Raw genomic sequence first — 15338 nt, 5'->3', positions numbered from 1 at the left:
CGTCCATCACCATCCTGATCCTCTCTGATTTTGTGTCTCACTCGCCCAATTAATATCCATTGCATGAATGTCAAAAACTTTGCCCTTTCCATATGCATAATTTCTTGGTCACATCTCCCTTGTTTCTCCCTCTATCCCAGCTCTATTCGGTTCTTTCCTGACATTTCCCGTTTCTGCCCTCACTCTTCATTTTTTCCTCCTCCCACCACTTCATACTCCATGTCTTAAAGTCCATTCATCCGTGATCCAAATTAAATTTCCAAAAAGGACAATTCAAAGTCATAAACCAATAAAAGTCATAAACCAATAAAATCCGTCAGATATTCCGAACACAATTTGTTCCGTTCCTTTCTTTAAAGATGTTTTTTTTTATTTTATTTTTTATATATATATATATATATATTAGAATTAAAAGGAGATGACAATGGCAATGCACACAGTAGGTGGCGGTAATGCCAAACTTTTTATCCCCATAAAACACCACAAGAACAAGGCTCAACCCTCAAACCACCTGTCATGGTTGCATTTGCGTGACTCTTTAAATTGGCTCAAGCAAAGCAGTCATTTATGTATAAAGCTAGTGAAAGGAACACCTGCTGGACTGTGGCCATGCAGGGCCAGTATTAACCATGGCTTCTTTGCAGAATACATTTTGTGTTATGTGTGCAAATTGGAGATATTTCAGATTTAAATTCTGTTTGTATGATGAGCATTGTGGAGGCTGTATGTAGACCCTCCAACTCAAGCTTCAGGCCAGCAGAGGATGGACATCCCCCTATAGCCAGGTTCCTCTCCAGATTTCTTCCTATCTGGGAGTTTTTTCTTGCCACTGTCTGAGGGTTCTTCTCCCCAGTATGGAGTTTTATTTTACCTCATGTGCTATCAGGGGCTCAGGACTCAGCTCTGTGGGGTGTCTGTGCAATTGAATTTTTGCATTTGATCTTAAGTATTGTGTTATCGTTTGTGGCATTGTATCTATTGTTATGGTATTTGTGTTCAGTGCTATTATGATTATATTATTATTGCATCAAAGGTAAAGCCTCTGCCTTCTTCCTCCTTTCCTCAGTTCTTGCAGGTGCCCTTTGGAACAAGCTGGACAATGGCTTGAGCATGACATTCACCCAATCAGAATTGCTGATGGTTATGTTCAAACTGCACGAGTGGCTGTTCAGCGGCTTGATGTGTTCAGTGACAGTTTTCCAGTTGACCCTAACAGCACAGAACCCCTTATTCAGACAGTGATGACAACTCTGAGATCTAAACCGTATGTGCTAATATCTATGTGTTTGTCTTTTTATTACAGTCTTATGTTTGCTGTATTCATGGTTTGCATCCATATCACCTCAGTGAGTGATGTTTAGAAATTGCACGGTTTGCCATTATGTTTTTCGCTGGCTTCTGCATTTCTTCAGGATCAATCACTGTCATAGGCCGATGGTAGAGACTGCTGTTAGTTCCATTCTTACAGTGGCAGACATGGACAGGAAAGATGTTGAATTTGAGCTGGTTAAAAAGAAAGGGAAGGTTGGTGGGAAATTGGAGGACACTCAGCTTATCAAAGGTGTGATCGTGGACAAAGAGTTCAGAGATCCACAGATGCCCAGGGTTGGCTCCTCTTGCCTTCCTTTTGCTTGCTTAGGTTGATACTTTTTTCCACAAGCAGCTTTATATGAAGCTCATAGCTTTGTAGCCACCACCTGACTATATCTGGATTTCCACACCACAGCTAGTACTAGGGCAAGGACAGACAGCACACCTGCAGCAGCTACCCCCAGCGGAGCATAGGCAAGAGACTGGAGCACTTCATAGTCACTTTTTTAATGATTTCTTATTTATTTTTTGTCGTTTCAAGGTGTTGAATGGAAGATAGTCTTAACCCAAACCATGACATGACCTCTGTTCAAGATTACTTCACTACAGAAGTACGAGAAGGAAAGGTTTGAAGCAATTTCCAACAGGTTTGTGTTGAGGACAAATAAGTCATGCTATCAACCGATTATCCTTATTTAAATTATCACAAATTTTCCACTTTCCACATTTTACATTCTTGTGTGGGAAGTCACTTTAGGTGTATTTTCTTGCGTTAGACCATCATCAAAATAAAAATAATGAAATGATGTAAAATAAAATAAAAACTGAAACTGAACTGTGCCTTTAATCCATTTGTTGTTTTATAGCTCATTGCCATCACAACTGGGGGATGCATTGTCCCCAGTTTCTGTTAACTGACCCCTGTCTATGCTGTTTGGTACAACACATGTTCATGAGAACTGCCAATGTCACAGACTATGAACAGTGCACACACTGTGCTGTCGGCAAACATTCTTTATCTTCATTCTGTATTGATCTGTGGTTTTAGTGAAGCATTTTCAGTTTAACTGAAGTCCACTGAAATGACTTAGACTTCTCTGTGTACATTTAAAAGTGACTGTAATGTGGTGTGATGCGAAGTAATGTAAATAACTTTAATAATAACTTTAACTTTAATAACACACATTTCAAGTCAGACATGAAATCTGAATTGAAAACAATGTCAGGATTGTATGGGGTTGGTCAGGACCACCTCACCACCCCGTCTTTCTCCTCAACTCCTTTCAAAATGTACCACCCACAAGTAAATGTAATGGAGAAGAAGGGAGAATGGGTGAGGAATAAGGTTGGTACATAATAACCCCCTACAATGTAGTCTGAATTCAGTCACTTTAAATGTTCTTGTGGGTTAAATGTCAGCCCATATTGGCAGGAGGAATTCTTTGTTGCTTGAACAAAAATCCTGACTTCTGATGTTTACTACAGAAAACCACTAATTATTTAGCTACCAATAATCACTTTACTGTTCAGATATGATGATGTTTTTGGCATGCAGTTGGGTCTATCAGACAAACCAAACATGTGAGTGTGAGTAAACAAACTGTTTGTCAGAACCTCAAGAACCATGGTTGATGACCACCTTATATATGGAATATAAAATGGAACTGAGCAGAGCATGCTAGGTTCTCTATAATGTAGCTGCTGAAAGCCTAATCAATATTTATGTCCCACAGCAGCTATCTGACTGGCTCCACACTGTTCTTTCAGGTACTTCAACATAGCATCGACCTCTCTATAGTAATGGCAATAAGAGTCATCAGTGGAGTGTCTACCTGATGCACCTTTTCTTAGTTAAGTGATATGCCATGTAGTCTGGATTGCTGAACAGTGACAAAATTGCTGATCTCCCACCTGTGAACTGTCAGTGTGTATGGCACAGCTGGATTCGCGTTGTATGCCTTGACAATATTTTTGTCAAGAAAAGCCTTATTCTCTCTCTACTATGTAGATTATCAACGAGGCATGATGCCGTGTGTTACTGCAACTTCGTCCAAGACAACCACATTGTGTATGGAGGCAGAGCCTCTGGGATGGTACAGTATGTATATATATTTTTTCATGTTCCAATATGAGTATATTCCTATTAGAGAGCTTTATTTTATTTTACCTTTTGACCCTCAGTTTTACATGACAGTGGTAGTGGTTTAGCATGGAATAGTAGGGCAAGAGTGGACTATGGTACTCCAAACAGAGACAATGTTCATAAATTCTCTCTTGTGTTTAAATGATGATGTGCAATTAATGTAATATTGCAAGAATAGAAAAATACAAGACTATCTGGTTATTAGATTTATTTAATAAGCTCTCAAGCTGCAGCATTTAAGACATACAATAACATTTGTCCACTTGATATAACGGGTATATACGTTTTTTTTATGTGTTTTTTTCAGTCACGGACGAGTAAACACGTCTAAACACTTTTATTTTTCAAAATAGAATTTCTACCACAAAAATGGGAAAAAAATGAAATACTTTTTCATAATCAGCATAAAAAATACTATATTATATATATAGTCTGAAAATGACAGGTTTTTTCCAAAATAATTGGTTGGGAAGGGGTTAAGAGAAACAAATATATATGCTGTGAATAATATCCCAACCTGACTTCATTTACTTGAAATGTAACTTGGTATTCTGAGATGAAGGTCTATTCAAGCAAGTCCTGGGATGCTGTTAAACATGACATTGTACTTCTTAAAATGGTGTTAGATATACTTAACAATTAACACATTGATCAACTTAATGCAGCAAATAAGGAAACGTCACATGTATGAGTTAAATGTGGTATCTAGTGAATGAAAATAGAAATGTGAGAAAATAGAAATGTGAGAAATTTGGAACATGATGCTTAACCATCTGCTTGTGTTCTTGTTAGATATGAAACAACATGTGATTGAGACCCTGATTAGGACAAAGCAGCAGTGGCCAAAATGTTTTACACCATGATATGGTCTTGATCAGAAAGATGTACTACATATTCATTGTATAAAATTATTATACAATACCTCATTGTCAAATATGCTAAGAAAAATAGTTAGTCTTACAAAAATTAATTCAATTTAGCCTTAAACATTTTAATTTAACAGTGGATTCTTGCAATGAATCATCTGTGTATGTTATTAAGCAAAAGGATTAGGCTAATTTGAATTTGCATCAGAATGTGGTCACCTGATCAACATTTTTCTACATATTTCTTCAGCCATTTCACCATGTCCATTCTGGCCTCTTCAATGGAAGTTGTATCACTTGGATTTATGTCTTCCTGCTTGCGATGAACAAATCCATGGGTTTGTCCAGGGAAAACTTTAACTTTAAAATCAACTGGACATTTTTCTTGTAGTCTCTTCTCAAGGGTGGTCACCTAGATTGCCACAGTAATCAGTTTTATTATGTCTTGGGAGCAACATTTTTACTGGATCTGGATTTCGTAGAAAGAAGGAAAAGACGTTTATCTGACCAAAACCTGTAACATGGTTGTTTATGTGTGGATACAGGCTTTCTTATACAGTACGCTGATTTGAATGTGCATTCCGAAAACCAATCACTGTATTGGTCTCATATGCAGTTTTGGGGTAACACAGATAATGGGTAACTCACTGGGCATATTGATAGTTTCACGAGCCGGATGTGCAGCTGCTCTGAGATAGCTGTTAGTTTCAGTGTCCAGATGGATCCTAGTGTTACTTCATACAATAATAGAAAGGTTATGTTCCAGGATATTTCAATGGTCTCACTAACCAGATGGAGTAAACTGCAGTTATCGGTTATGGGACTTCTTGGATATATATATTCTTCAGGTCAAAGTTGCTTCTTCATGAGAACTGTACGATTCCCAGATGAGTAGAACATAGTACTTTGTGTCGGAGAACACTTCAATACCTGGCAACAGTAGTCAGTAGTCTTGCTCTCCGGAGTATTGGGTGTTGCCACCCATTATTTGATATAAACACACTCCAGTCAACTTGCATAGCCAATATGCAAACTGGTATTCACACATAAACATTACATGTTTTGAAATTCTGTCTGATAAATGTATTTTGCTCCCCGCAACAAAATCCAAATCCTTACATTATCAACCTAGTGTAATGACTAGCTACATGATCAATGCAACAAATGTAACCATTTTCCAGAGTGAAAAAGAAAAACATCTAACCTGATCAAGTGGTACATAGGGATCCTTCTCAGCAAAAATGAACAATGTGGGGAACTGCAACTGATACTTGTCCTCAGCGTCTCTAATTATTCCTATGGCAACACAGAAATGGAAACAAAACATAATAGGCAAAACAATGGTTAAAATTAACCATTCACTGTAGAGATTGCAGTGACAACCCAATGAAAGTTTCATTTTTTTAGAAACTGATCAATACAAAAGAAGCTGTTAACACCTCACCATAGTTGGAGACCCCAGCTTTTAGTTCTGGATACTGCAGAGCCAAGTGGTGAACGGCAACCCCTCCCCAGCAGAATCCCACAGCAGCTATCTGACTGGCTCCACACTGTTCTTTCAGGTACTTCAACACAGCATCGACCTCTCTATAGTAATGGCAATAAGAGTCATCAGTGGGGTGTCTACCTGATGCACCTTTTCTTAGTTAAGTGTAGTCTGGATTGCTGAACAATGATGAAATTGCTAATCTCCCACCTATGAACTGTTAGTGTGTATTGTACCAAATGGACCTGGCACAGCTCAGGTATTACAATACAGTGATAGGAGGAATTAACAAATTAAAGGTTGTTTTAAAAAACAGATGGTGCCACAGTGAGTTATATCCAGCAAGATATCCACCAACAATTGAATAGGTCATACTTTGTAAAGGAATGCGTGAAATAAAGATGGGTTGATGGTTATTGGTTTTCACACATCTATGCATTCAAATACCTGTTTATATTAGTGGGTTGTTTGTCTTCTAACCACTCAAGAAATGCTGACATGTCGGTTGGAGTTCCATGCAATGGGTTCCATGGCTCTTTTCCAACAAAAAAATCTGGGCAAATGGCGCTATTAAAATGGATACAGTTTATGATGTTTACATGACAAACATGCAGTGCAGACTGTAAGTATTTGGACAGTGGTACAATATCTGTTATAAATTAAATTATGAATATGAAGTTAAAGTGTAGACGGTCTACTTTAAAGACATCTGGACAAAAAGCACTGTTCAAATGGAGACAGTTTGTTTATGATGTTTATATGGCACACAGATAGCAGAATAGCAGAATTCACTGATTCTCTTCGGTGGAAATGGAAAATAATTCATACAAGAATGCAGATTTAATTTTACATGTGACCAGTGTATTATAGGGGCAGATATGTTACTATGCTGGAAAAAAGAAGGTAAACGAGGGTAAAACAAATTAAGGTAAAACATTTCTGTGAAAATCTATTAGTACAAATATACACCTACTGAGCACTTCATGAGGTAAACCTGTACATCAGCTTGTTAATGCAAATATTTAATCAGCCAATCGTGTGGCAAAATACAAAAAAGCTAATAGACATGGTCAAGCTGTCAGCTGTTTTTCAGACCAAATGTCAGAATGGGGAAGAAATGACCATGGAATGATTGTTGGTGCCAGACAGGGTCGTTTGAATATCTCAGAAGCTGCTGATCCCTTTCACGCACAACAGTCTCTAGAATTTGCAGAGAATGGTGCAAATAAACAGTAAGCAGCATCCAGTAAGCAGCAGTTCTGCGGGCAAAAAGGCCTTGTTAATGAGAGAGGTCATTGGAGAAGGGCCAGACTGGTCAAGGCTGACATGAAGTCTACAGTAACGCAAATAGCCACACATTACAACAGTGGTATGCAGACGAGCATCTCTGAACACACAATGCATAAAACCATTAAGTGGATAGGCTACAGCAGCAGAAGATCAATAAGTCTTGAAAAATAAATCTAATAAACACCAAATAAAGTGCTTACTGAGTGAAAGTATTTAGTATAGTATATGACTTCAGCATAACGATAAAAGAATGTAAATAAAATTACATGTATCCATTAGACGCAAGTAAATCAGCCATATATCTGGTGTTGGGAAGCTGCCATCCAAAAATGTCTTGGACGACAATAATGGCTGTTTCAGAAGATGAAGCTGGATTCACGATGTATGCCTTGATGTGCTCAATCTGCACTTCCTCCCCCCGCCCTTGATAATCCAGTTTGTGTCCAATTTTACATGGGCATGGGTTAGCCTCATTTGCCATCTAAAGAAATTTAGATTACATATTAACTTCATCGGACACGTAAAACCGAGACGTTCAAATGACCACAATGTTACATATGCTTCTTAATTTAATACAGTTGGTAAATCATTGCACAACTAGACATGCACGGGCAACACTCAGATAATTACACAATAGGAGTGCAAAATGTGTACACGTTTCTAAAAATCGGCTCAGAGTCGCTTGCTGAAAAGATTATGAAATACATTGACAAGCTCTTTATTGTTCTTGAAATCCAGAATATTAGCGTAAAATATGAAACAATACCTTCCGTGTGAGCTTCCAAGATATAGCCGGGATGTGTGTAGCTATTGCAATATCGAGTGGACTATAAACTTTGCAATGAAGAATAATGAATGCGTGACGTTATACTTCCCTGGTATATAGGGATCATTATCAGCGAAAATGAACAATGTGGGGAGCTGCAACTGATACTTGTCCTCAGCGTCTCTAATTATTCCTATGGCAACACAGAAATGGAAACAAAACGTAATTGGGAAAACAATGGTTAAAACTTAGGAACAAACCATTCACTGTAGAGATTGCAGTGACAACCCAACGAAAGTTTTATTTTTTTAGAAACTGATCAATACAAAAAAGAAGCTGTTAACACCTCACCATAATTGGAGACCCCAGCTTTTAGTTGTGGATACTGCAGAGCCAAGTGGTGAACGGCAACCCCTCCCCAGCAGAATCCCACAGCAGCTATCTGACTGGCTCCACACTGTTCTTTCAGGTACTTCAACACAGCATCGACCTCTCTATAGTAATGGCAATAAGAGTCATCAGTGGAGTGTCTACCTGATGCACCTTTTCTTAGTTAAGTGATATGCCATGTAGTCTGGATTGCTGAACAGTGACAAAATTGCTGATCTCCCACCTGTGAACTGTCAGTGTGTATGGCACAGCTGGATTCGCGTTGTATGCCTTGACAATATTTTTGTCAAGAAAAGCCTTATTCTCTCTCTACTATGTAGATTATCAAGGAGGCATGATGCCGTGTGTTACTGCAACTTCGTCCAAGACAACCACATTGTGTATGGAGGCAGAGCCTCTGGGATGGTACAGTATGTATTTATATTTTTTCATGTTCCAATATGAGTATATTCCTATTAGAGAGCTTTATTTTATTTTACCTTTTGACCCTCGGTCTACCCAATTACATGACAGTGGTAGTGGTTTAGCATGGAATAGTAGGGCAAGAGTGGAATAGTGGAACGTTCACTATGGTACTCCAAACAGAGAAAATGTTCATAAATTCTCTCTTGTGTTTAAATGATGATGTGCAATTAATGTAATATTGCAAGAATAGAAAAATACAAGACTATCTGGTTATTAGATTTATTTAACAAGCTCTCAAGCTGCAGCATTTAAGACATACAATAACATTTGTCCACTTGATATTAAGAGAAACAAATATATATGCTGTGAATAATATCCCAACCTGACTTTATTTATTTGAAATGTAACTTGGTATTTTGAGATGAAGGTCTATTCAAACAAGTCCTGGGATGCTGTTAAACATGACATTGTACTTCTTAAAATGGTGTTAGATATACTTAACAATTAACACATTGATCAACATCTACATAATGCAGCAAATAAGGAAACGTCACATGTATGAGTTTAATGTGGTATCTAGTGAATGAAAATAGAAATGTGAGAAATTTGGAACATGGTGCTTAACCATCTGCTTGTGTTCTTGTTAGATATGAAACAACATGTGATTGAGACCCTGATTAGGACAAAGCAGCAGTGGCCAAAATGTTTTACACCATGATATGATCTTGATCAGAAAGATGTACTACATATTCATTGTATACAATTATTATACAATACCTCATTGTCAAATATGCCAAGAAAAATAGTTAGTGTTACAAAAATTAATTCAATGTAGACTTACACATTTTAATTTAACAGTGGATTCTTGCAATGAATCGTCTGTGTATGTTATTAATTAAGCAGAAGTATTAGGTTAATTTGAATTTGCATCAGAATGTGGTCACCTGATCAACATTTTTCTACATATTTCTTCAGCCATTTCACCATGTCCATTCTGGCCTCTTCAATGGAAGGTGTATCACTTGGATTTATGTCTTCCCGCTTGCGATGAACAAATCCATGGGTTTGTCCAGGGAAAACTTTAACTTTAAAATCAACTGGACATTTTTCTTGTAGTCTCTTCTCAAGGGTGGTCACCTAGATTGCCACAGTAATCAGTTTTATTATGTCTTGGGAGCAACATTTTTACTGGATCTGGATTTCGTAGAAAGAAGGAAAAGACGTTTATCTGACCAAAACCTGTAACGTGGTTGTTTATGTGTGGATACAGGCTTTCTTATACAGTCCGCTGATTTGAATGTGTATTCCGAAAACCAATCACTGATAATGGGGAATAACACAGATAATGGGTAACTCACTGGGCATATTGATAGTTTCACTAGCCAGATGTGCAGCTGCTCTGAGATAGCTGTTAGTTTCAGTGTCCAGATGGATCCTAGTGTTACGTCATACAATAATAGAAAGGTTATGTTCCAGGATATTTCGATGGTCTCACTAACCAGGTGGAGTAAACTGCAATTATGGGTCCCTGGGACAGCTGTTAATTTTGCTTCTTGGATATACATATTCTTCAGGTTAAAGTTGCTTCTTCATGTGAACTGTAAGATTCCCAGATTAGTAGAACATAATACTTGTGTCGGAGAACACTTCAAAACCTGGCAACAGTAGTCAGTAGTCTTGCTCTCCGGAGTACTGGGTGTTGCCACCCATTATTTCATATAAACACACGCCAGTCAACTTGCATAGCCACTATGCAAACTGGTATTCACACATAAACATCCAGGTTACATGTTTTGAAATTCTGTCTGATAAATGTATTTTGCTCCTCGCAACAAAATCCAAATCCTTACATTATCAACCTAGTGTAATGACTAGCTACATGATCAATGCAACAAATGTAACCATTTTCCAGAGTGAAAAAGAAAAACATCTAACCTGATCAAGTGGTATAAGGGGATCCTTCTCAGCAAAAATGAACAATGTGGGGAACTGCAACTGATACTTGTCCTCAACGTCTCTAATTATTCCTATGGCAACACAGAAATGGAAACAAAACTTAATTGGGAAAACAATGGTTAAAACTTAGGAACAAACCATTCACCGTAGAGATTGCAGTGACAGCCCAACGAAAGTTTCATTTTTTTAGAAACTGATCAATACAAAAAAGAAGCTGTTAACACCTCACCATAATTGGAGACCCCAGCTTTTAGTTGTGGATACTGCAGAGCCAAGTGGTGAACGGCAACCCCTCCCCAGCAGAATCCCACAGCAGCTATCTGACTGGCTCCACACTGTTCTTTCAGGTACTTCAACACAGCATCGACCTCTCTATAGTAATGGCAATGAGAGTCATCAGTGGAGTGTCTACCTGATGCACCTTTTCTTAGTTAAGTGATATGCCATGTAGTCTGGATTGCTGAACAGTGACTAAATTGCTGATCTCCCACCTGTGAACTGTCAGTGTGTATGGCACAGCTCAGGTATTACAATACAGTGATAGGAGGAATTTACAAATTAAAGGTTGTTCTAAAAAAAAAGATGGTGCCAGTGAGTTATATCCAGCAAGATATCCACCAACAGTTGGATAGGTCATACTTTGTAAAGGAATGCGTGAAATAAAGATGGGTTGATGGTTAATGGTTTTCACACATCTATGCATTCAAATACCTGTTTATATTAGTGGGTTGTTTGTCTTCTAACCACTCATGAAATGCTGACATGTCGGTTGGAGGTTGCAATGGGTTCCATGGCTCTTTTCCAACAAAGAAATCTGGGCAAATGGCGCTATTAAAATGGATATGATGTTTACATGACAAACATGCAGTGCAGACTGTAAGTATTTGGACAGTGGTACAATATCTGTTACAAATTAAAAGATGAATATGAAGTTAAAGTGTAGACGGTCTACTTTAAAGACATCTGGACAAAAAGCATTGTTCAAATGGAGACAGTTTGTTTATGATGTTTATATGGCACACAGATAGCAGAATAGCAGAATTCACTGATTCTCTTCGGTGGAAATGGAAAATAATTCATACAAGAATGCAGATTTAAATTTACCAGTGTATTATAGGGGCAGGTATGTTACTATGCTGGAAAAAAGAAGGTAAATGAGGGTAAAACAAATTAAGGTAAAACATTTTTGTGAAAATCTATTAGTACAAATATACACTCTCTGAGCACTTCATTAGGTAGACCTGTACATCAGCTTGTTAATGCAAATATTTAATCAGCCAATCGTGTGGCAAAATACAAAAAAGCTAATAGACATGGTCAAGCTGTCAGCTGTTTTTCAGACCAAACGTCAGAATGGGGAAGAAATGACCATGGAATGATTGTTGGTGCCAGACAGGGTCGTTTGAATATCTCAGAAACTGCTGATCCATTTCACGCACAACAGTCTCTAGAATTTGCAGAGAATGGTGCAAAAAAACAGTAAGCAGCATCCAGTAAGCAGCAGTTCTGCGGGCAAAATTGCCTTGTTAATGAGAGAGGTCATTGGAGAAGGGCCAGACTGGTCAAGGCTGACATGAAGTTTACAGTAACGCAAATAGCCACACAACAGTGGTATGCAGAAGAGCATCTCTGAACACACAACGCATAAAACCATTAAGTGGATAGGCTACAGCAGCAGAAAATCAATAAGTCTTGAAAAATAAATCTAATAAACACCAAATAAAGTGCTTACTGAGTGAAAGTATTTAGTATAGTATATGACTTCAGCATAACGATAAAAGAATGTAAATAAAATTACATGTATCCATTAGAAGCAAGTAAATCAGCCATATATCTGGTGTTGGGAAGCTGCCATCCAAAAATGTCTTGGACGACAATAATGGCTGTTTCAGAAGATGAAGCTGGATTCACGATGTATGCCTTGATGTGCTCAATCTGCACTTCCTCCCCCCGCCCTTGATAATCCAGTTTGTGTCCAATTTTACATGGGCATGGGTTAGCCTCATTTGCCATCTAAAGAAATTTAGATTACATATTAACTTCATCGGACACGTAAAACCGAGACGTTCAAATGACCACAATGTTACATATGCTACTTAATTTAATACAGTTGGTAAATCATTGCACAACTAGACATGCACGGGCAACACTCAGATAATTACACAATAGGAGTGCAAAATGTGTACACGTTTCTAAAAATCGGCTCAGAGTCGCTTGCTGAAAAGATTATGAAATACATTGACAAGCTCTTTATTGTTCTTGAAATCCAGAATATTAGCGTAAAATATGAAACAATACCTTCCGTGTGAGCTTCCTAGATATAGCCGGGATGTGTGTAGCTATTGCAATATCGAGTGGACTATAAACTATAAACTGAATGCCTGACTTTAAACTTTGCAATGAAGAATAATGAATGCCGCTAGCAATGTACTTCTATTGGCTAGTGTCAGCTACGCCCCCCTGAAATTAGTAACGCTTCCTGCGAACCTACTTCCCCAAAAGTAGTCAAATTTAGTTAGTTTAAAAATAATGCGTAGGCTACATGCTGTTAATATGAACTATTTTTTATACATGCCTAAAGAAATGAACAATGATAATTTAAGATTTGGTACGTGTTCTGCCAAACGAATTCATAACTACAGAAGAACCGAATTATTTTTAAGGCAGTGTACATTACATTGGTTATTTAATAGACTGTAACAAGTACGGTTTTATTATTTCAACGAATGTCAAACGGGGTGCAAGTACAGCTTCACGTTTAGAGCAAAGGCAAGTGACGGTACAAATTGGAACACGTAAACTGATTTTGCTTGGTGGGTCCACGACTTTCAGAGACGAAAAGGCACCGCTGGGATTCGAACCCAGGATCTCCTGTTTACTAGACAGGCGCTTTAACCAACTAAGCCACGGCGCCGTGATGTTCGCGCTTCCGCCGTTTTTCCCCGATTACGTCTGGTAGATTATATCTTCGTTATTCGCAATATTATCACTTTGGGAAATCCATAGGAGAGCCGGATAACCAATATATGTATATCCTAATTACTTTCTTTTTTCCAACCAGTACGCCTATAAAAAGTAGGCATATATAAAACTGGGAAACTAAATCTGTATTGAATATACCTTGCAAGTTGCAACATAGCATATACCTTTCTGAACATGACTCTTATAATTGTCGGATTAACATGTAACTGCTAACAGTAGTTACCAAGAGATGTCACAAAACAGCATAAATACGAGACTGCCAAGTTTAGCTGCATAAAACCGTGTGGCAAGTTCCATTAATGTAACTTATACAACGGATAGGTCCGATCCATTGTCTTTATTGGTCAGTTCGCGTTCCAGCCATGCCAATATCTTCGATATACGCACGGCTAAATGGAATATTCACACATCTTTTACAATTACTCCGCGTTTGTATATCACCGTTATCAATTTAGTAATCGAAATGAACGTAACTTCATCTCGCCTCTAGTAGCCTATCAAAGTAAAATAAAATTAGTGAGTTTAAGATGTCCTTTGATTTGGAAAGGAGCAGAAACTAAAAAAATAAAACTTTTAGGCAACATCCTCGGATCGAAATACCAACAAGACCGCCAAACCCCGGCGAAGCAAATGATGACTCATAACGACACAATATTTCAATACCTGCACGTTACCTGGCAGTGTCCCGATAAACGTCTATAACAAAAACAAATTACTTGTGTGTGTCAGTGTCCTCTAGTGTAACGTAAACTAGCAAGCTAGCTAACGTTAACCCAGTGGGGATAAATTATTTCAATAGCGTTGCTTAGCGAAGGTTAGTGCAGTAGGGATACATTGTTCCTACTCCGTCGATTCGATAGTGGAGTGAGGGATACATTATTGCTAGGTAACGTTCGCAATACCGTTGCTTAGCAACCAATAAACTTGAGCGGAAGAATACATTTACCATAAAACATAGTTACATTAAAAATACATTAATTTAAAGTTTGTCTTGTCTTTCCTTCGTGAAATTTTGAAAGATAAATGTGGTAACCGTTGTATAAAAGCGTTATGGAACTCGAACCTATGTAACCTAACGACCCCGCTAGCTGTGCCAATGTCCACGATATACCACGGGTTCTCGTTCCATAACGCTTAATTGTTCTGGCTCAAATAAAGAGCTCCGAGCCGCCATCAGTTTTCCAAGTAATATTTTCTATGAGGCGGTCAAACATAGATATATGTCAAAAGCATAGAATGTGGAAAGTCCAATTAAATCCCAGTTCGCTACCAAGATTCTACCAAGATTTGGAGGACGCAGCCAATCAGTGCACATATCGCTGCTAAAAATGGTAGGATGTGGCCAATCAGGACACGTATCCCTACCAGAAATTCTACTACAATTTGGCCAATCAGGGCTCATATCCCTACAAAAATTCTACAAAATATAAACCAATCGCTTGTTTGGCCGTCTCGCACTGCGAGAGGAGCGCGACTTTTAACTGAGGATTGCGTCTCTTGTTCTATTTATATAGCATTTCTTCCTCTACATCGCAAGAAAATGCTCCGGATAATCGTTTAATAACCAGGAAAAAGGGAAGCGAATTTACCTTGCGAGCTAGCTGGGTAGCTACTTGCAGTTAAGTGGGTAAACATGAATAACTGTTACGAAATATTAAGATAAATAGTATTTTAAGCAAGATAGTTAGCTAGCTATCTGTACACGGCCATCGACACTGATACCACACTGTTCTTCTGCCATTA

General features: G+C 38.1%; 2 protein-coding genes and 1 non-coding gene across 4 annotated transcripts; all 3 read right to left on the bottom strand.

The window, feature by feature from the left end:
* Positions 1 to 3647: 3647 nt before the first annotated feature.
* Positions 3648 to 7976, bottom strand: LOC133127760 (carboxymethylenebutenolidase homolog). Its single transcript, XM_061240909.1, has 6 exons — positions 7863 to 7976; positions 7363 to 7577; positions 6254 to 6373; positions 5765 to 5907; positions 5525 to 5616; positions 3648 to 4732 (listed from the first exon to the last, which is right to left on the bottom strand). The coding sequence occupies exons 2-6, from the start codon at positions 7575 to 7577 to the stop codon at positions 4544 to 4546; spliced, it is 759 nt and encodes a 252-aa protein (XP_061096893.1). The 5' UTR covers positions 7863 to 7976; the 3' UTR covers positions 3648 to 4543.
* A 251-nt stretch (positions 7977 to 8227) lies between these two features.
* Positions 8228 to 13041, bottom strand: LOC133127761 (carboxymethylenebutenolidase homolog). Of its 2 annotated transcripts, XM_061240911.1 has the most exons (7): positions 12912 to 13041; positions 12412 to 12626; positions 11325 to 11441; positions 10843 to 10985; positions 10593 to 10684; positions 9602 to 9794; positions 8228 to 8356 (listed from the first exon to the last, which is right to left on the bottom strand). In XM_061240911.1, exons 2-6 carry the CDS (start codon positions 12624 to 12626, stop codon positions 9606 to 9608), a joined length of 756 nt encoding a protein of 251 aa, XP_061096895.1. In that variant the 5' UTR covers positions 12912 to 13041; the 3' UTR covers positions 8228 to 8356; positions 9602 to 9605. The 2 variants fall into 2 exon arrangements, with proteins under 2 accessions (XP_061096895.1, XP_061096894.1); XM_061240910.1 differs by lacking the exon at positions 8228 to 8356 and having other exon boundaries at positions 8923 to 9794.
* A 412-nt stretch (positions 13042 to 13453) lies between these two features.
* On the bottom strand, positions 13454 to 13527 carry trnat-agu (transfer RNA threonine (anticodon AGU)). The gene has a single exon. It is a non-coding gene; the product is annotated as a tRNA-Thr (tRNA).
* Positions 13528 to 15338: the final 1811 nt, after the last annotated feature.

The sequence above is a fragment of the Conger conger genome, chromosome 4 (assembly GCF_963514075.1).
Source record: "Conger conger chromosome 4, fConCon1.1, whole genome shotgun sequence".
In the NCBI taxonomy this organism is placed as follows: Eukaryota; Metazoa; Chordata; class Actinopteri; order Anguilliformes; family Congridae; genus Conger; species Conger conger.
The sequence above is the reverse complement of the archived record's forward strand: the minus strand, read 5'-3'. Positions and strand labels throughout refer to the sequence as shown.